Source organism: Bombina bombina, chromosome 1 (genome assembly GCF_027579735.1).
Source record: "Bombina bombina isolate aBomBom1 chromosome 1, aBomBom1.pri, whole genome shotgun sequence".
Taxonomy (NCBI): Eukaryota; Metazoa; Chordata; class Amphibia; order Anura; family Bombinatoridae; genus Bombina; species Bombina bombina.
This window is the reverse complement of record NC_069499.1, coordinates 363,220,351-363,243,624: the sequence shown is the minus strand read 5'-3', so window position 1 is coordinate 363,243,624 and position 23,274 is coordinate 363,220,351. Positions and strand designations below refer to the sequence as shown.

The 23,274-nt window shown below is 42.9% G+C and overlaps 1 protein-coding gene across 1 annotated transcript in view; it reads left to right on the top strand.

The window, feature by feature from the left end:
* The window catches only part of MCM6 (minichromosome maintenance complex component 6), a 145,026-nt gene extending 122,331 nt beyond the window's left edge, over positions 1-22,695 (top strand). The window contains exon 17 of the mRNA XM_053698252.1: positions 22,255-22,695. Coding sequence (XP_053554227.1) covers positions 22,255-22,371 — 117 coding nt within the window. The 3' untranslated portion in view covers positions 22,372-22,695. The remainder of the gene's footprint in view (positions 1-22,254) is intronic.
* The last annotated feature ends 579 nt before the right edge of the window (positions 22,696-23,274 follow it).

Here is a 23,274-nt window from a genome sequence, read left to right as displayed (position 1 = left end):
TTATCACCCCACTTCTTGGCTATTCGTTAAACTGATTTGTGGGTGTGGTGAGGGGTGTATTTATAGGCATTTTAAGGTTTGGGAAACTTTGCCCCTCCTGGTAGGAATGTATATCCCATACGTCACTAGCTCATGGACTCTTGTTAATATGAAAGAAATGAATTTATCAGGTAAGTTCTTACATAAATTATGTTTTTTTTGTCCCTATAACATCGTGCATAGTTTGAGTGTACATTTATAAGGGAGACCCACTGAAAGTCATATAGTGCTTCCTTGTTATTGCGGAGCAGTAAAAACTATACGGTTTAAATTTTGAAGACATAGTACACTTGTTTTTTTCAGTAAAGTTTTCTCAAAGTTCTTGCTTGCTAATTTTAATTAAAGTACCACGACCAATATTGCTATAGCTTGTTTTTTGTCATGGCTGACCTGGAAAGTACGTGTTCTATGTGTTTAGATGCCAATGTGGAGCCCCCTATTACTTTTTGTCCCTCATGTACTGAGAGGGCTTTTACAGTTAAAAGAACAAATTTTCTTTAATGCAAACTTATCTAAGGATGTTTCTCAAACTGATGAGATTCAGGGTATGCCGCAACTTTCTCCCCAAGCGTCAGTCACAGCCTTTAACGCCCGCTCAGGCGACACCGTGTTCTTCAACGGTGTCTACTTCATTCACTCTGCAGGATATGGCTGCAGTTATGTCATCTACCCTTTCAGAAGTTTTATCTAAGTTGCCAGCATTGCAAGGCAAACGCAGTAGGAAGGAGGCTCATGCGGTCCCTACGACTTCTGATGCTTTGATGGCCCATGACCCTCCCATGCCGGCATTGCAAGGCAAACGCAGTAGGAATGAGGCCCATAGGCGATCTCCGATGTACCCTCCCAGGGCTATGAATTGGGGGGTACGGAGGCTCTGTCTGAGGGGGAAGTGTCTGACTCAGGAAGTGCATTGCCCCCGGCAGATTCAGACGTAATGTCCTTCAGGTTTAAGCTTGAACACCTTCGGCTGTTGCTATGAGAGGTTTTGATGACTCTGGAGGACTGTGACTCTATTGTGGTCCCATCAGAGAAATTGTGTAAGATAGACAGATATTTGGAAGTTCCTTCTTATTCTGACGTTTTTCCGGTTCCTAAGAGAATTTCGGACATTATTACAAGGGAATGGGAAAGACCGGGTATCCCGTTCTCCCCTTCCCCTATTTTTAAGAAAATGTAACTTATAGCTGACACCGTTCGGGACTCTTGGCAATCGATCCCTAAAGTGGAGGGAGCTATTTCTACTCTGGCGAAGCGTACGACTATTCCTATCGAGGACAGTTGTGCTTTCAAAGATCCCATGGATAAGAAGTTGGAGGGTCTTCTCAAAAAACTCTATGTTCATCAAGGGTTTTTATTGCAACCGGCATCCTGCATTGGAACAGTCACGACGGCAGCTGCTTTTTGGTTTGACGCCCTAGAAGAGTCTTAGAACTGAGACTCCTTTGGAAGAAATACAAGATAGAATTAAGGCCCTTAAGGTAGCTAATTCTTTTATTACGGATGCTTCCTTTCAGATTGGTGGCTAAGAGTTCGGGATTCTCCATCTTCGCATGTAGAGCCTTATGGTTAAAATCTTGGTCTGCGGATGTGTCCTCTAAATCCAAGCTTTTGGCTATTCCTTTCAAAGGAAAGACCCTATTCGGGTCTGACCTGAAGGAAATCATTTCTGAGGGTCACCTTCTCCCTCAAGATAAATCATCTAAGCAAAGGGGACATCAGAGTAATTTTCGTTCCTTTTGAAATTTACTTCCACTAAACAGGAAGGGAATTATTTGCAAGCCAAGCCCACATGGAGACCCAACCAGTCTTGGAACAAGTGTAAACAACCCAAGAAGCCTGCTGTTGCTACCAAGACAGCATGAAGGGGCGGCCCCAATCCGGGACCGGATCTAGTAGGGGGGGCAGACTTTCTCTCTTTGTCCAGGCTTGGATAAGAGACGTTCAGGATCCCTGGACACTGGAAATCGTGTCTCAAGGGTATCAGTTGGAGTTCAAAAATTCCTTCCCCAGAGGAAGGTTTCTTCTTTCACGATTGTCTGTAGACCAGATAAAAAGAGAGGCGTTCTTACGTTGCGTAAGAGACCTCCTTCATGGGAGTAATTTGTCCCGTTCCAATACAGGAGCAGGGACAGGGGTTTTACTCAAATCTTTTTTCGTTCCCAAAAAGGAGGGAACTTTCTGACCCATTTTAAATCTCCAAAAGTCTAAACAAATTTCTCAGAATTCCATCTTTCAAGATGGAGACTATTCGGACAATTCTTCCATTGATCCAGGAGGGTCAATATAGGATTACCGTGGATTTAAAGGATGCATATCTCCATATTCCTATCCACAGAGATCATCACAAGTTCCTAAGGTTTGCCTTTCTGGACAAACATTTTCAGTTTGTGGCCCTTCCTTTTGGTCTGGCCACAGCACCCAGAATTTTCACAAAGGTCCTGGGGTCTCTGCTGGCGGTTCTCAGGCCGTTGGGCTTTGCAGTGGCGCCTTATCTGGACGATATTCTGAACCAAACGTCTTATCAACTAACGAAGTTTCATACCAACATTGTTCTGTCCTTTCTGAGGACTCACGGGTGGAAGGTGAATCTAGAAAAGAGCTCACTAATTCCACAGACAAGGGTTCCTTTTCTGGGAACTCTAATCGACTATCTATGAAGATCTTTTTGATGGAAGTCAGATAGTTAAAGATTCTGAATACATGCCGATCCCTTCAGTCCAATCCTCGGCCGTCAGTGGCTCAGTGCATGGAGGCAATTGGATTAATGGTGGCGGCAATGGACATCATTCCGTTTGCTCGTTTTTATCTCAGACCTCTACAACTGAGCATGCTCAAACAATGGAATGGAGATTATGCAAATTTGTCTCCTCAAATAGATCTGGATCAGGAGCCAAGGGACTCTTCTTTGGTGGTTGTCGCAGGATCATCTGTCCCAAGGGACATGTTTCCGCAGACCCTCGTGGGTGATAGTGACAACGGACGCCAGCCTAGTAGGGTGGAGTGCAGTCTGGAACTCCCTGAAGGCTCAGGGTGTGTGGAATCGGTCGAAGTCTCTACTTCCCATCAATATTCTGTAGTTGAGAGCAATATTCAATGTGCTTCAGGCGTGGCCTCAGCTTCTGCCAAATTCATCAGATTCCAGTCGGACAACATCACGACTGTGGCTTACATCAATCATCAGGGAAGAACAAGAAATTCCTTAGCGATGACAGAAGTATCCAAGATAATTCGGTGGGCGGAAGCTCACTCTTGCTATCTATCAGCAATCTACATCCCAAGAGTAGACAACTGGGAGGCGGATTTTTTGAGCAGACAGACGTTTCATCCGGGGGAATGGGAACTCCATCCAGAGGTCTTTGCCGACCTGATTCTCAGATGGGGCAGACCGGAACTGGATCTTATGGCGTCTCGTCAGAATGCCAAACTTCCGAGATACTGATCCAGGTCCTGGGATCCTCAGGCCGAAATGATAGGTGCCTTGGTCGTTCAACCTAGCTTTTGTGTTCCCTCCATTTGCTCTCCTTCCCCGGGTGATTGCTCGAGTCAAACAGGAGAGGTCCTCTGTGATTCTTATTGCACCGGCGTGGCCTCGCAGGACTTGGTATGCCGATCTGGTGGACATGTCATCCCTACCACCGTAGAAGCTTCCATTGAGGCAGGACCTTCTCATTCAGGGACCCTTCCATCATCCACATCTAATTTCTCTACAGCTGACTGATTGGAGATTGAACGCTTGATTTTATCTAAGCGACGGTTTTCTGATTCAGTCATTGATACTTTGATTCAGGCACGTAAACCTGTTACTAGGAAAATTTACCATAAGATATGGCGCAAATATCTTTATTAGTGCGAGTCCAAGGGTTACTCATAAAGTAAGATTAGGATTCCTAGTATTTTATCTTTTCTCCAAGAAGGATTGGAGAAAGGGTTGTCAGCAAGTTCTGCAGATTTCTGCTCTATCTATTTTGCTACACAAACGTCTGGCAGATGTTCCAGATGTTCAATCCTTTTGTCAGGCTTTGACTAGAATCAAGCCTGTGTTTAGACCAATTGCTCCTCCTTGGAGTTTGAATTTAGTTCTTAATGTTCTTCAAGGGGTTCTGTTTGAACCTATGCATTCCATAGATATTAAGTTTGTTATCTTGAAAAGTTTTATTTTTGGTGGCTATTTCTTCTGCTCGCAGTCTCTGAGCTTTCAGCATTACAATGTGATTCTCCTTATCTAATTTTCTATTCCGATAAGGTGGTGTTGCGTACCAAACCTGGTTTTCTTCCTAAGGTTGTTTCCAACAAAAATATTAATCAGGAAATTGTTGTTCCTTCATTGTGTCCTAATCCTTCTTCAAAGAAGGAGCGTCTGTTACATAATTTGGACGTAGTCCGTGCCCTGAAGTTTTACTTGCAGGCGACTAAGGAATTTCGTCAGTCATCTTCACTATTTGTTGCTTTTTCTGGGAAACGTAGGGGTCAGAAAGCTACGGCTACCTCTCTTTCATTTTGGTTTAAGAGTATCATCCGTTTTGCATACGAGACTGCTGGACGGCAGCCTCCTGAACTAATTACGGCTCATTCCACTAGGGCTGTGGCTTCCTCATGGGCATTTAAAAATGATGCTTCTGTTGAACAGATTTGCAAGACTGCAACTTGGTCGTCTCTTCATACTTTTTCCAAATTTGATACTTTTGCCTCGTCCGAGGCTGTTTTTGGGAGAAAGGTTCTTCAAGCAGTGGTGCCTTCCGTTTAGGTTCCTGTCTTGTCCCTCCCTTTCATCCGTGTCCTATAGCTTTGGTATTGTATCCCATAAGTAAGGATGAAATCCGTGGACTCGTCATATCTTGTAAAAGAAAAGGAAATTTATGCTTACCTGATAAATTTATTTCTTTTACGATATGACGAGTCCACGGCCCGCCCTGTTTTCTGACAGGTTTTTATTTTTGTTAAACTTCAGTCACCTCTGCACCTTGGCTTTTCCTTTCTCTTCCTAACTTCGGTTGAATGACTGGAGTGGGAGGGAAGGGAGGAGCTATATATATACAGCTCTGCTGTGGTGCTCTTTGCCTCCTCCTGCTGACCAGGAGGCGATATCCCATAAGTAAGGATGAAATCCGTGGACTCGTCGTATAGTAAAAGAAATAAATTTATCAGGTAAGCATAAATTTCCTTTTCCTCTGGTTACTGCTACATAAATTAGACGTTCTCATTAGGTGCCAGTGCTTTCTTTGAGCTTTCAAAATAATTTTATAGGAGGAACCTAAAAGGCAGATGCCTTCTTTAGAGGGAGAAAAGGCCTCCCAGTTTCATGTATAACAGTCAAGGAATACTCACATGGTTACTTTCCACTATACTGACAAGAATAAATCACTAGCCAGTAAGACATAATTTTTTTTTTTATTATTATTTTTTTTTTTAGCATGTTTTCATTTTTACACACTATTTTTCCGGTTATATCAGACCATTACTGATTTGGTTATATATCATTAGATATGCATAGATCAATTAAATTATTGGCAGGTGAACTATCTCTAGTTTATTAGGTTAATCGTTCATTATAATAAATTGGATAAGAGATGGAAATTGTTAAATTGCATGTTCTTTCTGAAACATGAGTTTCATTTTTACTTTAGTGTCCCTTTAAAGCCATTGCTTCCCTGCAAATCCATGTACACAGAATCCAACCATATTAAGTTTTAAGACGCTCACTGAATAGAAGATTGTTTAGAATGGAATAGATCTGCACAAGGGCCTAAGTGTGAGGCTGGAGGGGCAAGCATTAAAAAAGAAATAATGTAAATTGTTATTATTAGGGTAATAGTTCATTTTCTTTAGTTAATTAAAACTTTTTAAATTTTTATTACTTGGGTAATCATAGCCTATGGGAAATACTTCACCTGGCCACCAGGAGGAGGCAGACAGAACATTGAAGTATCCCTCCCACTTCCCCTACCCTCTCAGTAGTTCTTTGCCTCGTGTCATGGGGGTAGGCAGAGCGTTTCTTTGCAGAAGATAAATCAATAAAGAAAGAATGAATTTTGCTCTCGTATGGAAAGTATTCCTTCAAGAGAGAGCAAGGGGATTCATTTTACCATGTAATTCTCAAGGTGGAGTAATGGTTTATGTTCTGGTAGTCGCTGGGAGCCCCCATGACTCTTTCCAGATACTCTATGCTAGAGCCCTTGTCGGGAAACGCAATGTAAGTTACTAAATTTACAGACCTAGTGCAATGGGTAATTTATTCCCCCTCTCTCGTGGCAAGATGTGTTATAGAGAGAATGTCATATTATGGCTTACTGTGAGAATCGAATGTGAGCTATGGTGACTCAGTGGCTAACTTGACTCGTTTCAAGCCTAAGCAGGTTGAAGCCTGGCTTCCCCCCCCCCCCCCCTTTAAGCATAACCTTGGGGCATTTTTACATGAGTCTCCAAACTCTGACACAGGCTACTGTGCGAGCAATGATTCTCTATACAGTTATGTCAGTCCTAGTGTGGGGCACCCTTAGACCCGAGAATTTTATAACATTGTCGGTAAAGGGGACCACATCTGCGCAACGGTGACACTCTGACTAGCCGTGTGGATATCGTACTCACTGCTGACAGGCATTTTACAGAGCAGAACGAGCCCAACGGCTATATGCTATTTTAAGCAACCTCTACTCCTTGAGTAGGCCTCAATCTCACTACAGGCCGCGGCGCTGGGCGTAGCTTTTAGAACGTCTGTGTTAGCTTCTCTTTTGGGCTCACGAACGTTCCATCACTACACACAGACAAATAAAATTTTGTTATGTATTGACTCCATGCTAGAAGCTAGGCAAGAGGAAACTTCCTTAACCACCTCTTTTGATATAAATAAGTGTATACTATGCTGGATGCGTACAGTGTGCCCTCCAGCACAATTATGCAGCTCATGCCTGTCAACTGTCCTGCAGTCTCACTCAAGATGCCCTACCATGCTGGTCACCGAGGGATCCCCACACTGCCTTTCTCCCCCAGGCCACTCTGTGGAATCACACTGTGACTCTAATAGCACAACTCCAACTGGAGTTAGCCCTTTTCCTCATGATTTTGCAACCCAGTTATGATCTGCGGTTACTGCTCACCTGAGCACTATGCCTATAAAAGGGGAAAGGAAGAGAAAGTCTAAATGCTTTTTTTCACCAGAATATAGTGCTATCAGTCAGGCTGATGCTAAAGCAGACCGTTTTGGAGAACCTTTGGTCAGCTCTGAGTAGGGAACTTTCATCCTCTGACGCCTCCTATGAATCGAAAGGGGATTCTGAGGAGGTCACATTTAGATTCAGGATAGAGCAGTTGAGACATTTACTCAAAAAGGTTCTCTTCTCTGGGTGTACCCGCATTGAAGCCTTCTGAAGAAAACCAAACTCAGGGGATGGATTCGGTCTTCAGACCTAAGCCAAGAACCTGAGAGGTGTACCCAATACCTTCAGTGATTGTGGCGATCATCTTCAAGGAGTGGGAGAGAAGATGTTTCTTCTTCCTGCTCTTCATTTGGAAGCATGGAATACTGTGCCCAAGGTTGATGGAGCTATATCCACCCTGGGTAAACTCACTGCTATCCCCCTGGAGAGAATAGCACGTCCTTCAGGGCCCTCTAGGCAGAAAGCTGGAAGGAATACCTGAGGAAGTTTTTTCCTTCAGTCGGGCTCTCTTTCTCCTGTTAAGTGTAGTCAGTCCACGGGTCATCATTACTTATGGGATATTAACTCCTCCCCAACAGGAAGTGCAAGAGGATCACCCAAGCAGAGCTGCTATATAGCTCCTCCCCTCTACGTCACACCCAGTCATTCTCTTGCACCCAACTAATAGATAGGATGTGTGAGAGGACTGTGGTGATTAAACTTAGTTTTTTATATCTTCAATCAAAAGTTTGTTATTTTAAACGACACCGGAGTGTGTTGTTTCCTTCTCAGGCAGAATTTGAAGAAGAATCTACCTGAGTTTTTTGTATATGATCTTAGCGGACGTAACTAAGATCCGTTTGCTGTTCTCGGCCATTCTGAGGAGTAAGGTAACTTCAGATCAGGGGACAGCGGGCAGGTTCACCTGCAAAGAGGTATGTTGCAGTATATTATTTTCTAAGGAATGGAATTGACTTTGAAAATACTGCTAATACCGATATAATGTAAGTACAGCCTTAAATGCAGTAGTAGCAACTGGTATCAGGCTGACATGTATATATGTTAACACTTAAGTATTTCTGGGGAATGGCACTTCACTGGGAAAATACTGTATGCATATAACTTTTAGCCTAACTTGCAGTGTGAGCGACTAGCAGCAGGCTTTTTAATGACATTTCATATATTAGATTTTAAACGTTTACTGGCATGTTAAATCGTTTAATTATCTGAGGTACTTGTTGAAAATTGTTTTGGGCTTTATTTTCCACATGGCTGTCGTTGTTTTAAATTAAAACAGTTTACTGAGCTTCCCTCACTGTTGTAGTGTGAGTGGGAGGGGCCTATTTTGGCGCTTTTACTACGCATCAGAAATTCAGTCACAGTCTGTCTTTTTCTCCCTTCATGATCCAGGACGTCTCCACAGAGCTCAGGGGTCTTCAAAACTAGTTTTGAGGGAGGTAATCACTCACAGCAGACCTGTGCTTGACTGTGATAAAAACGCTTATATTGTCAATTGTTATACGTTTTTTTTTTTCTGATATTAAGGGTTAATCATCCATTGCTAATGTGTGCAATCCTTTGCTAAATTTGGTTTATATAACTAATCCGGTTCATTGTTATTCAACTGTGACAGTTTTTGTGTGCTTCTTAAAGGCACAGTAACGTTTTTACATATTGCTTGTAAATTTAGTTGAAAAGTATTTCCAAGCTTGCTAGTCTAATTGCTAGTTTGTTTAAACATGTCTGACACAGAGGAAACTCTTTGTGCAATATGTTCAAAAGCCGAGGTGGAGCCCAATAGAAGTTTATGTACTAATTGCATTGATGCTACTTTAAATAAAAGTCAATCTGTACATGTTAAGCAACATTCACCAGACAACGAGAGGGAAGTTATGCCGACTAACTTGCCTCACGTGTCAGTACCTGCATCTCCCGCTCAGGAGGTGCGTGATATTGTAACGCCAAGTACATCAGGGCGGCCATTACAAATCACTTTACAAGACATGGCTAATGTTATGACTGAAGTTTTGTCTAAATTGCCAGAACTTAGAGGTAAACGAGATCACTCTGGGATGAGAACAGAGTATACTGATAATGCTAGGGCCATGTCTGATACTGCGTCACAATATGCAGAGCATGAGGACGGAGAGCTTCATTCTGCGGGTGACGGATCTGATCCAAATAAATTGGATTCAGACATTTCAAATTTTAAGTTTAAGCTGGAAAACCTCTGTGTATTGCTAGGGGAGGTGTTAGCGGCTCTGAATGATTGTAACACAGTTGCAATCCCAGAGAAAATGTGTAGGTTGGATAAATATTTTGCGGTACCGACGAGTACTGACGTTTTTCCTATACCTAAGAGACTTACTGAAATTATTACTAAGGAGTGGGACAGACCCGGTGTGCCTTTCTCACCCCCTCCTATATTCAGAAAAATGTTTCCAATAGACGCCACCACACGGGACTTATGGCAAACGGTCCCTAAGGTGGAGGGAGCAGTTTCTACTTTAGCTAAGCGTACCACTATCCCGGTGGAGGATAGCTGTGCTTTTTCAGATCCAATGGATAAAAAGTTAGAGGGTTACCTTAAGAAAATGTTTGTTCAACAAGGTTTTATATTACAACCCCTTGCATGCATTGCGCCTGTCACGGCTGTGGCAGCATTTTGGTTTGAGTCTCTGGAAGACACCCTTGACTCCGCGACATTAGATGAGATTTCACTTAAGCTTAAAACCCTTAAGCTAGCTAATTCATTTATTTCTGATGCCGTAGTACATTTAACTAAACTTACGGCTAAGAATTCCGGATTCGCCATTCAGGCACGCAGAGCGCTGTGGCTAAAATCCTGGTCAGCTGATGTAACTTCTAAATCGAAACTACTTAACATACCTTTCAAGGGGCAGACTTTATTTGGGCCCGGTTTGAAAGAAATTATCGCTGATATTACAGGAGGGAAAGGCCATGCCCTGCCTCAAGACAGAGCCAAACCCAGGGCTAGACAGTCTAATTTTCGTGCCTTTCGTAATTTCAAGGCAGGAGCAGCTTCAACTTCCTCTGCTCCAAAACAGGAAGGAGCTGTTGCTCGCTACAGACAAGGCTGGAAACCTAACCAGGCCTGGAACAAGGGCAAGCAGGCCAGAAAGCCTGCTGCTGCCCCTAAGACAGCATGAAGTGAGGGCCCCCGATCCGGTAACGGATCTAGTGGGGGGCAGACTCTCTCTCTTCGCCCAGGCTTGGGCAAGAGATGTCCAGGATCCCTGGGCGTTGGAGATCATATCTCAGGGATATCTTCTGGACTTCAAAGCTTCTCCTCCACAAGGGAGATTTCACCTTTCAAGGTTGTCAACAAACCAGATAAAGAAAGAGGCGTTTCTACGCTGTGTACAAGACCTTTTACTAATGGGAGTGATCCATCCAGTTCCGCGGTCGGAACAAGGACAAGGGTTTTACTCAAACCTGTTTGTGGTTCCCAAAAAAGAGGGAACCTTCAGACCAATATTGGATTTAAAGATCCTAAACAAATTCCTAAGAGTTCCATCATTCAAGATGGAAACTATTCGGACAATCTTACCCATGATCCAAAGAGGTCAGTACATGACCACAGTGGATTTAAAGGATGCTTACCTTCACATACCGATTCACAGAGAACATTACCGGTATCTAAGGTTTGCCTTCCTAGACAAACATTACCAGTTTGTAGCTCTTCCCTTCGGGTTGGCTACGGCTCCAAGAATCTTTACAAAGGTTCTGGGCTCTCTTCTGGCGGTACTAAGACCGCGAGGAATTTCGGTAGCTCCGTACCTGGACGACATTCTGATACAAGCGTCAAGCTTTCAAAATGCCAAGTCTCATACAGAGTTAGTACTGGCATTTCTGAGATCACATGGGTGGAAAGTAAACGAGGAGAAGAGTTCTCTCTTACCACTCACAAGAGTTCCCTTCTTGGGGACTCTTATAGATTCTGTAGAAATGAAAATTTACCTGACAGAGGACAGGTTAACAAAGCTTCTAAATGCTTGCCGTGCCCTTCATTCCATTCAACACCCGTCAGTGGCTCAATGCATGGAGGTAATCGGCTTAATGGTAGCGGCAATGGACATAGTTCCTTTTGCACGCCTGCATCTCAGACCGCTGCAATTGTGCATGCTAAGTCAGTGGAATGGGGATTACTCAGATTTGTCCCCTACGCTGAATCTGGATCAGGAGACCAGAGATTCTCTTCTATGGTGGCTTTCTCGGCCACATCTGTCCAGGGGGATGCCCTTCAGCAGGCCAGACTGGACAATTGTAACTACAGACGCCAGCCTTCTAGGTTGGGGCGCTGTCTGGAATTCCCTGAAGGCTCAGGGATCATGGACTCAAGAGGAGAGTCTCCTTCCAATAAACATTCTGGAATTGAGAGCAGTTCTCAATGCCCTACTGGCTTGGCCTCAGTTAGCAACTCTGAGGTTTATCAGGTTTCAGTCGGACAACATCACGACTGTGGCTTACATCAACCATCAGGGAGGGACAAGAAGTTCCCTAGCGATGATGGAAGTATCAAAGATAATTCGCTGGGCAGAGTCTCACTCTTGCCACCTGTCAGCGATCCACATCCCAGGAGTGGACAACTGGGAGGCGGATTTCCTAAGTCGCCAGACTTTTCATCCGGGGGAGTGGGAACTTCATCCGGAGGTCTTTGCCCAAATACTTCGACGTTGGGGCAAACCAGATATGGATCTCATGGCGTCTCGCCGGAACGCCAAGCTTCCTCGTTACGGGTCCAGGGACCCGGGAGCGGTCCTGATAGATGCCTTGACAGCACCTTGGACCTTCAGGATGGCTTATGTGTTTCCACCCTTCCCGATGCTTCCTCGTTTGATTGCAAGGATCAAACAGGAGAAAGCATCAGTGATTCTAATAGCGCCTGCGTGGCCACGCAGGACCTGGTATGCAGATCTAGTGGACATGTCATCCTGTCCACCTTGGTCTCTGCCTCTGAGAGAGGACCTTCTAATTCAGGGTCCTTTCAAACATCAAAACCTAATTTCTCTGAAGCTGACTGCATGGAAATTGAACGCTTAATTTTATCAAAGCGTGGATTTTCAGAGCCAGTAATTGATACCTTAATACAGGCTAGGAAACCTGTTACCAGGAAAATTTACCATAAGATATGGCGTAAATACTTACACTGGTGCGAATCCAAGGGTTACTCATGGAGTAAGGTTAGGATTCCTAGGATATTGTCTTTTCTACAAGAAGGTTTAGAAAAGGGTCTATCTGCTAGTTCGTTAAAGGGACAGATCTCAGCTCTGTCCATCCTTTTACACAAGCGTCTGTCAGAAGTTCCAGACGTTCAGGCTTTTTGTCAGGCTTTGGCCAGGATTAAGCCTGTGTTTAAATCTGTTGCTCCGCCGTGGAGCTTAAACTTAGTTCTTAACGTTTTACAGGGTGTTCCGTTTGAACCCCTTCACTCCATTGATATCAAGCTGTTATCTTGGAAAGTTCTGTTTTTAATGGCTATTTCCTCGGCTCGTAGAGTCTCTGAATTATCAGCCTTACATTGTGATTCTCCGTATCTGATTTTTCATTCAGATAAGGTAGTTCTGCGTACTAAACCTGGGTTCTTACCTAAGGTAGTCACTAACAAGAATATCAATCAAGAGATTGTTGTTCCATCATTGTGTCCTAACCCTTCTTCAAAGAAGGAACGACTTCTGCACAATCTAGATGTAGTCCGTGCCCTGAAATTTTATTTACAGGCAACTAAAGATTTTCGACAAACTTCTTCCCTGTTTGTCGTTTATTCTGGACAGAGGAGAGGTCAAAAAGCATCTGCTACCTCTCTATCCTTTTGGCTTCGTAGCATAATACGTTTAGCCTATGAGACTGCTGGACAGCAACCTCCTGAAAGGATTACAGCTCATTCTACTAGAGCTGTGGCTTCCACTTGGGCCTTTAAGAACGAGGCCTCTGTTGAACAGATTTGCAAGGCTGCAACTTGGTCTTCTCTTCATACTTTTTCCAAATTTTACAAATTTGACACTTTTGCTTCTTCGGAGGCTGTTTTTGGGAGAAAGGTTCTTCAGGCAGTGGTTCCTTCCGTATAGAGATCCTGCCTGTCCCTCCCGTCATCCGTGTACTTAGCTTTGGTATTGGTATCCCATAAGTAATGATGACCCGTGGACTGACTACACTTAACAGGAGAAAACATAATTTATGCTTACCTGATAAATTCCTTTCTCCTGTAGTGTAGTCAGTCCACGGCCCGCCCTGTTTTTTAAGGCAGGTCTAAATTTTTTAATTATACTCCAGTCACCACTGCACCCTATAGTTTCTCCTTTCTCGTTTGGTTCTTGGTCGAATGACTGGGTGTGACGTAGAGGGGAGGAGCTATATAGCAGCTCTGCTTGGGTGATCCTCTTGCACTTCCTGTTGGGGAGGAGTTAATATCCCATAAGTAATGATGACCCGTGGACTGACTACACTACAGGAGAAAGGAATTTATCAGGTAACCATAAATTATGTTTTTTCAGCTGGCAGTGGGAATCGCTGCCGTGGCTGGAGCTGCGAAATTCTGGTGCAAGTCTTTGTCGAATCTGATTACTGTCGAGTCGCCACTCAAGATCATATTAAAGTTGAATTGCCCCTCAAAGAGATCCAGGATCATATACAATCCTTAAAGACGGATAACTCCTTTATCTGTGATGCCGTTATTCATATTATCCGCATTAATGCTAAGAATTCTAGCTTTGCTGTGGATATGGTCTCTAAGTCACGTTTGGCTTGGACACGTGACACAACGTTGTTACTGTCATGGGGGGAAAGAGAGCGTTCCTACCCCAAGATGAGAAGCCTAAGCCCAAGGGACGTGCTGCGGGACATTTTTGTTCCTTTCGTCTGAACAGAAATCAGAGGAGCGTGCCCAAGACGGACTCACCAAGAAAATTAAATCAGAAGAAAAATAAGTAGCATCCCCAAAGCACTCAACAAAAGCATCAATATTCTCTATACAAAACAAAGTCTCATCCCACCATTGTAGGGACAAAATATTAAAACATAACTTTTAATAACACTTTAAAATATTTAAACACACATTTTAAAAACAAGACTAACTAGGTTAAAAATATATAGGCAGGTAAGGTCAGATACAAGTGAATCCTAATAAGGCTATAATCCTGTTAACCTCAGTTCAGTACAAAGTGGGTAATTATCCCCATTGATCTGTTATATAAAAAGATCCCTTTCGATGGTCTACCGGTGACTCATAAGCCTCCTCTCAGGAGCATAATGGGATGGCAAACTACTAAGCTCATGTGTAACTTACAGAGTAATTATTTAAGAAAGCTGGGTTTTCTCGTACTAACCTGGGTAAAAAAACATAACAAATGTTTCCGAAAAAAAACATTTTACCAAATAAGTGGAGGTATATAGAAATCCTCAATCAGGAGTAAACTTTGCCTGTATGCCAGACTCCTCAGGAGCAAATGGACCAATGGGATGCAAAGGAGGGGTATTTTAAATTGGCAGACACCAAGGATGCATATCATGTTTTGATAAAGCCCTGCATTTGGGGTGAAACGCGTCAACAACCAGATACATCCCTATGTCTCTGAAGCCCTTTCCATTACCTGAGGAGTCTGGCATACAGACGGAAGTCTAAGGAGCTGAAAACTTTGAACGGCTGTTCACTACTTGTTCTCTGTAGTTCTTGAGTCTACGCTGTCAGCGTCTAAGGATTTCCTTATTCCCAGTGATATCACTAGTCACCTGACTGCCCCACTGAACCACAGTGAAGAGAATACCGCCGGAGTAGGACGCTGAGGTGAGCCGAGATTGACTAACATACGCAAGTAAGGTAATATCCTACCACACACGAGCGGGACAAGAATAAGCAACCAAAGAAACCTGCCGCAGACAATAAGCCCGCATGAAGGGGTCGCCCCCGACCGACCTGGGATTAGGTCGCATGGGGGCAGACTATTTTTCTTTCAAGGTTATTGGAGCTCAGACCCTTGGGTGCTGGACCTTACCTTTCAGGGTTACTGGATAAGCTTTTAATCTCGTCCCCCATGGGACAGATTCCTTCTTTCCAGGATCTCAGGAAACCTGGAAAATATGTCAGTGTTACTCCAATGTGTGGATGACCTAATAACCATGGGTGGGGTGGCTCTGACCCAGTACCTCATAGAGGGGAAAAGGGTTTTACTCAAACCATTTTGTTGTTCCCAAGAAGGATATGTTCCTTCCTAACCTAGATTTAAAGAGTCTCAATAAGTTCGTAATGGTACCCTCTTTCAAGATAGACTATAAGATCCATTCTCCCTCTCGTTCAGAAGGGATACTTCAATGGGGTGTCTTTGCCTCCTCCTGGAGGCCAGGTGAAGTATTTCCTATAGGTTATGAATGTTTTTGAGGACTCTCACTGCCAAGAAGGAAATTATTCAGTTAAGTATAATTTTTTATTTTATTCTTAACTGATAAATTATTTTCTTTCTTAGTAGTCCACAAAATCATATTCTTGCATATGGGACGTAATCTCCTGGCCACCAGGAGGAGGCAAAGACACCGCAAACCAAAAACAAATTCAACTATCCCTCCTACATCCTCTTCCCTCCCAGTAGTTCTTTGCCTTGTCTAGGTGTTAGGCAGAGATGAATGGTGCTCTGCAGTTTGTTGCCTAGACAGTCCCGGTTCACAATCAAACTGACAGATTTAGACCGGTTGACAATCAGGCTGCTGTGAACAGCTAGCAAGCTTACTAGCAAGAATTTGCTAGCTATCTCAACTATGTAATTCATGCCTTGCGTCTTTTCTACAGTCTCATTCGGGGGTTCTGGAAACGAGGCTCCCGCAGTACCCTCCCCAGCTCATGAGGTCCCTGGGTGGTCTGCAGATTCTCTGACCACAGTTTGCCCTGATATGCCAGTACTGCATCCGCAGCAAGTTGTACCTATAACTGCACATGCTGTACCTTGCAATCCCGTTTATCAGACTCTATCTGGGTTGGCCCTTTTCTTTTACAAGATACGATGAGTCCACGGATTTCATCCTTGTGGGATATCGCCTCCTGGTCAGCAGGAGGAGGCAAAGAGCTCCACAGCAGAGCTGTATATATAGCTCCTCCCTTCCCTCCCACTCCAGTCATTCTCTTTGCCTGTGTTAGTGATAGGAAGAGGTAAAGCGAGGTGTTGGTTTAGATTGTTCAATCAAAAGTTTTTTTATTTTTAAATGGTGCCAAAGTGTACTATTTTACTATAGAGCAGCCTCTGGAATTATAGCCTTTAAGGCTATGGGAACTGGTGGGGTTTTGGCTTCACTGCGCCTCCCATAATTGTGCTGCTCTGCAGTGGATGGTCTTAGAGAATGTTAACTAAGACTCTTCTGCCTTCACAGGACCTCAGGAGGAAGAGTGGACCTCTTGACACTGAGATTATCATGCTGTTCCTCAGCATGGAGGTAAGTGCAGTCTTTTATTTCTGGGGCTCTGCTGCATATCTGAGAACTGACTGCACTCTGCCTTTTCTATTAGGGGCTATGGGCCTGAGGGCTTCCCTTCGACAGTATGTAGGTTCTCCTTAATTTAGAGAGAGTGTGAACCGACATACTGCTTATTTCTCCAGACACTCTGGCATTTCAGAACTTAGCCTAGAAGCGCTGGGATATTTATGTTGTTATGCATCTGAACTGTAAGGGCATTGCTCTATTTAATTTTATTGTTCATAGAGATGGCTGACGCTGGGGGTAGTGCCGGAGTTGGGGAAGTGTTTTACTGGACTCCGGTACATGGCGGTACTTTACTTGTTTTTGCCGGGTGTTTTTCCGCCCACAAAGGGCGGGGCTTGGTGTTCGCGTGCTTAGCCGCGCAGTTACTACTCGACTGAGTTCTGGTTGGCAGCGTCTCCTCACGGCTCCTAAGCCCGCTTGTTGCAATATCTTACAAGCGATCTTAGGTGCGCCGTCCTAGAGGAGATAATATTGGTCACGTGGAGGCAGGTAGGAGCCGCTGTGGCGAGGTGACTGCTTTATTTTTCTGGAATACCAGTGTGTTATTTGTCTAAGGCTCACGTGCAGGGAGTGTGGGGTATAAATTAAACAGCTTAATCTCTGCCCATTTATATATCGGGCTTTAATTCAGAAGGTTGTTTTTTTCTTTCTTTCTTAAAGACACAATGCACCAATTTTTTTATTATAAGTTCATTGGATTGATTTTTATCAATATATTATCAGTAACTTGACCAAGCTTGCCTTTTTGCTTATGTTATCAAGGATGACATTGAACAAAGTACCTGTCCTATGTGTTTAGATGCCATTGTGGAACCCCCTGTTACGCTTTGTCCCTCATGTATTGAGAGGGCTTTACAGTGTAAAGAGCAAATTTTCTTTAATAAAGATATATCTAAGGATTGTTCTCAGACTGATGAGATTCAGGGTATGCCGCAACTTTCTCCCCAAGCGTCACAGCCTTTAACGCCCGCTCAGGCGACGTTGTGTTCTTCAACTGCGTCTGCTTCATTCACTCTGCAGGATATGGCTGCAGTTATGTCATCCACTCTTTCAGAAGTTTTATCTAAGTTTCCAGTGTTACAAGGCAAACGCAGTAGGAAAGAGGCCCATGTTGTCCCTGCGACTTCTGATGCTTTGATGGCGATCTCAGATGTACCCTCCCAGGGCTCTGAATTGGGGGGTATGGAGGCTCTGTCTGAGGGGGAACTGTCTGACTTAGGAAGTACATTGCCCCAGACCGATTCGGACGTGATGTCTTTCAGGTTTAAGCTTGAGCACCTCCTCCTGTTGCTACGTGAGGTTTTGGTGACTCTGGACGACTGTGACTATTGTTGTCCCTCCAGAGAAATTGAGTAAGATGGACAGATATTTGGAGGTTCCTTCTTATTCTGACGTTTTTCCGGTTCCTAAGAGAATTTTGGAAATTATTGCTAGGGAATGGGAAAGACCGGGTATCCCGTTCACCCCTTCCCCTATTTTTAAGAAAATGTTTCCTATAGCTGACACCGTTAGGGATCCTTGGCAGACGATCCCTAAGCGTACGACTATCCCTATAGAGGACGGTTGTTCTTTCAAAGACCCCATGGATAAGAAGTTGGAGGGTCTTCTTAAAAAACTATGTTCATCAAGGGTTTCTATTACAACCGACGGCCTGCATTGTAACAGTCACAACTGCGGCTGCTTTCTGGTTTGACGCCCTAAAGAGTCTCTTAGAACTGAGACATCTTTAGAAGAAATACAGGATAGAATTAATGCCCTTAAGCTGGCTTATTCTTTTATTAGGGATGCCTCCTTTCAGATCACCAAACTGGTGGCTAAGAGTTCAGGATTCTCCATCTTAGCACAAAGAGCCTTATGGTTAAAATCTTGGTCTGCGGATATGTCTTCTAAATCCAAGCTCTTGGCTATTCCTTTCAAGGGAAAGACCCTGTTTGGGCCTGACTTGAAAGAGATCATTTCTGACATTACGGTAAGGGTCACCTCCTCCCTCAAAATAAAACATCTAAGCAAAGGGGACGACAGAGTAATTTTTGTTCTTTTCGAAATTTCAAGGGAGTCCACTCTTCCGCTTAACAGGAAGGGAATTTTTCACAAGCCAAGTCCACCTGGAGACCCAACCAGGCTTGGACCAAGGGTAAACAACCCAAGAAGCCTGCTGCTGCTACCAAGACAGCATGAAGGGGGCAGACTTTCTCTCTTTGTCCAGGCTTGGATAAGAGACGTTCAGGATCCCTGGACACTAGAAATCGTGTCTCAAGGGTATTAGTTGGAGTTCAAAAATTCCTTCCCCAGAGGAAGGTTTCTTCTTTAACAATTATATGTCGACCAGATAAAGAGAGGCGTTCTTACGCTGTGTAAGAGATCTCTCCTTCATGGGAGTAATATGCCCCAATCCAATTCAGGAACAGGGGCAGGGTTTTTACTCTAATCTCTTTGTAGTTCCCAAAAAAGAGGGAACGTTTTGACCCATTTTAGATCTCAAAAGTCTAAACAAGTTTCTCAGAGTTCCATCCTTCAAGATGGAAACTATTCGGACCATTCTTCCATTGATCCAGGAGGGTCAATATATGACTACCGTGGATCTCAAGGATGCATATCTTCATATTCCTATCCACAGAGATCATCACAAGTTCCTGAGGTTTGCCTTTTTGGACAAACATTTCAATTTGTGGCCCTTCCTTTCGGTCTGGCCACGGCACCCAGAATTTTCACAAAGGTTCTGGGGTCCCTGCTGGCTGTTCTAAGACCGCATACCTTTTTCCCCCCCCCCCGTTTGCTCTTCTACCTCGGGTCATTGCTTGAATCAAACAGGAGAGGGCGTCGGTGATCCTTTTTGCACCGGCGTGGCCTCGCAGGATTTGGTATGCAGACCTGGTGGAGATGTCATCTTTTCCACCTTGGAGACTTTCATTGGGAAATGACCTTCTACTTCAAGGGCCCTTCCTTCATCTAAATCTAATTTCTCTGAAGCTGACTGCTTGGAGATTGAACGCTTAATTTTATCTAAGTGTGGATTTTCAGAATCGGTTATTGAGACCATGATACAGGCTTGTAACCTTGTGACTAGAAAGATTTACCATAAGATATGGTGTAAATATCTGTATTGGTGTGAATCCAAAGGCTACTCTTGGAGTAGCGTTAGGATTCCTAGAATATCTGCCTTGTCAATTTTGTTACATAAACGTCTGGCAGATGTCCCAAATGTGCAATCGTTCTGTCAGGCTTTGGTAAGGATCAGGCCTGTGTTTTAAGCCGGTTACTCCTCCCTCGAGTCTTAACCTAGTTCTTAAAGTTCTTCAACAGGCTCCGTTTGAGCCTATGCATTCCTTAGATATTAAGTTATCTTGGTAAGTTCTGTTTCTTGTTGCTATTTCTTCTGCTCGTAGAGTTTCAGAGCTCTCTGCATTACAGTATGAATCCCCTTACTTTATTTTTCATCCGGATAAGGTAGTTTTGCGTACTAAGTTAGGGTTTCTCCCTAAGGTGGTTTTGGATCGGAACATTAATCAGGAGATTGTTGTTCCTTCCTTGTGTCCTAAACCACCTTCTCAGAAGGAACGTCTGCTGCACAATCTAGACGTAGTGCGTTCATTGAAATTCTATTTACAGGCGACTTCGGATTTTCGTCAGTCTTCTGCTCTGTTTGTGGTCTTCTCTGGGAAACGTAAGGGGCAGAAAGCTACGACTACTTCTTTCTTTGTCACTGAAGAGTATCATTCGCTTTGCCTATGAAGACTGCTGGACAGCAGCCTCCTGAGAGCTACAGCTCATTCTACGAGGGCTGTTTCCTCTTCCCCGGCATTCAAAAATGAAGCTTCTGTGGTCCTCTCTTCACACTTTTTCAAAATTCTATAAATTTGATACTTTTGCCTCGGCTGAGGCTTCTTTTTGGAGAAAGGTTCTTCAAGCCGTGGTGCCTTCCGTTTAGCTTCCCTGTCTTGTCCCTCCCTTATCATCTGTGTACTCTAGCTTGGGTATTGATTCCCAATAGTAATTAGATGATCCGTGGACTCACCGTGTCATTAGAAAGAAAACAAAATGTATGCTTACTTGATAAATTTATTTCTTGACACGGTGAGTTCACGGCCCGCCCTGTTTGCTTAAGACAGGTTTTGTTATAAACTTTAGACACCTCTGCACCTTGTTGCTTCCTTTCTCTCCTTTGCTTCGGTTGAATGACTGGGGTTGGAGGGAAGGGAGGTGATATTTAACAGCTTTGCTGTGGTGCTCTTTGCCGCCTCCTGCTGGGCAGGAGTGATATTCCCAATGGTAATTAGATGATCCGTAGACTCACCGTGTCAAGAAAGACATTTTTTATTATTTTTATCATATTATTTTAATACAGTCCTCATGCTGACTCTTCCCATCTTCTACTTCCTATATTTCTCAGTGTTGTCGTATAGAGTGGTCCTACCCACTCTGTACGTAGCACAAATGCGCGTTCAAGGACTGAGTACATTGCGCATGTGTGAATCGTCGATTCTACCTTCAATGCGCATGCGATTCTGTGTTCAACCTGTCTCCAAAGCGCAATGTAATATGATGGGCTTCTATGCATCGAACACTGAGTAAAACAAATAACGTTTATGCTCAGTCAGTCTCAAATGGCATGCACGAATCGGGAGCACGCGTTTAACATAATAGTACAGATTCATCATTTGCCACATTCGTAGAGCAATAAATAGGCAAATGACATCACTTCACGGCTGCCTAACGGCCAGAATTTTAGTTGGCCAAAAAAGAAACGTGATCAGTAAGTTAAAAAAAAAAAAAAAAAGGGTTGAATTTATCATAGGTAAAAATATGCTTCAATTTCGGATAAAACTTGATTTGCACATAACTTTAAAAAAAGCATGAATGAAAGTCCTATTAATTTTCAACATATGTCTGCAGCTAATTTGCAGTGCAATTTTTAACTACTGCACTATATTATAAAACTTTAAATTTTGCTTTATTCTCCAGTTAACTAACACATTACAGTTGAACTGGTGCTTTAGTGTAACTGCCTAATTTAAAATTGAATTTTATTTAAAAATGACCTGCAGAAATTTTTTCACTAAAACAATCTCATCGCAGAAAGTGAAAAAAAGTTCTGCCTCTGGGATGCGGTTCACAAAACGGCAACTTTACTTTCACTTTAAGCTCTAGTTTAGATAGTTAAGCTCTATGGGGCTAATCATTTTATCCCCTTTGTGAATACCACAGTATTTTGTTGTGAAGCTGTCTGATCTTATATATAATAAATGAACCACAAACATGAGTAACAGCATAATTTACCTATTTAGGACTTAGTGTGTTAACAAATGTATTTCTATTAGTGGTTCTTTGGACCTATTGGGTTAATAATTATCCATATTCATACATAGCATCTTTTCCCTTAGAAAAAAGGTGAAGGAAATTCACTCTAATAAATTGGGATATAGTTCGTACATTTCGTATTGTAGTGCCATTGGATTTAGTAATTTCAATACTAATTGGTGTGCTGGCCTGTAAGTAAGACTTGTGTGCAACAGTTTTTGTTCAGATTGTTTTATGTGCTAGAAACTCAGGGTTTGACCTAATGTGGTGGTGTTGTTTTTTTCTCTCCCCTTAATAGGACCACATTTTAATTGAAATCACACAGACTGGTTTAAAAGATTCTACAGATGAGAGGGAGCAGACAGAAGATGACCCTTACTTAGTGGTTAATCCCAATTACATACTGGAAGATTAGGAAAAAATACTTTTGCCTTTCTCACATTTCAACTGTATTATAAACTTTAAGAGCTTTTCTAGTGCTTGAAATTGACTTTTCTAATCTGGATTTTCATCATTTGGATACATTTATAACAAATATTTCTGCTTTGTATGGACTGAGGAAACCATGTTTTGGAAGCTATTATGGACTGGATTTTAAAGGTCAACTCTGGATTTTATTGTTGCATAAATGCCTTGCGTGATGTACTTTGTCTGGGTTTTTTTGTTTGTTTTTTTAAATTTTTAATTATGACCTCTTGTACATTTTTATTTTTACAGCTAATAAAAATTGTAAACTTTGTTCACATGTTTTTAAGTCTCAACTAAAGTTGTTTGGCACACAAAACTGATTATTACTTGATATGTTACTACAGCTGATGGTTACATCATTAGAAAGGTCCTGAATAGCCCAGTAAAATATCAGTAAGTCTAAACCTTTTTGTTTTGTGCTAAATAGTATGTCACATCTCTGTTGTCATTAGCAAGGTGCCTTAGTCTCAAATTCATTTTCAGATAATTTCTTATCTAAACCGTAAAAAGGGTCATAAAAATTAACATTTAACCTGTTCTGAGATTGTATGAAAGACTTTATACTTGTTCACTTTGTGAAACAAGCAAGATGTTGCCGGTTTGGGTAGCACTTCTTTCTTTCTTCTGTTTTCTTTGTCAAGGGCTCAATTTAAAATCTGATAATGTATTTGCAATAGCCGGACCTTTTTCAAGCAATTTACGGAGTGTGTTCATTGATGGCATTTCTGAAGACTATGGGTGCAGTGAAGAGCTTCTACATCTTCTGAAACAGCATTTTCCTTTGTTACATAGAAATGGAGTCACTCACTATAAAGTACATATACATCAGACTGCAGTGCTTCACAATGGC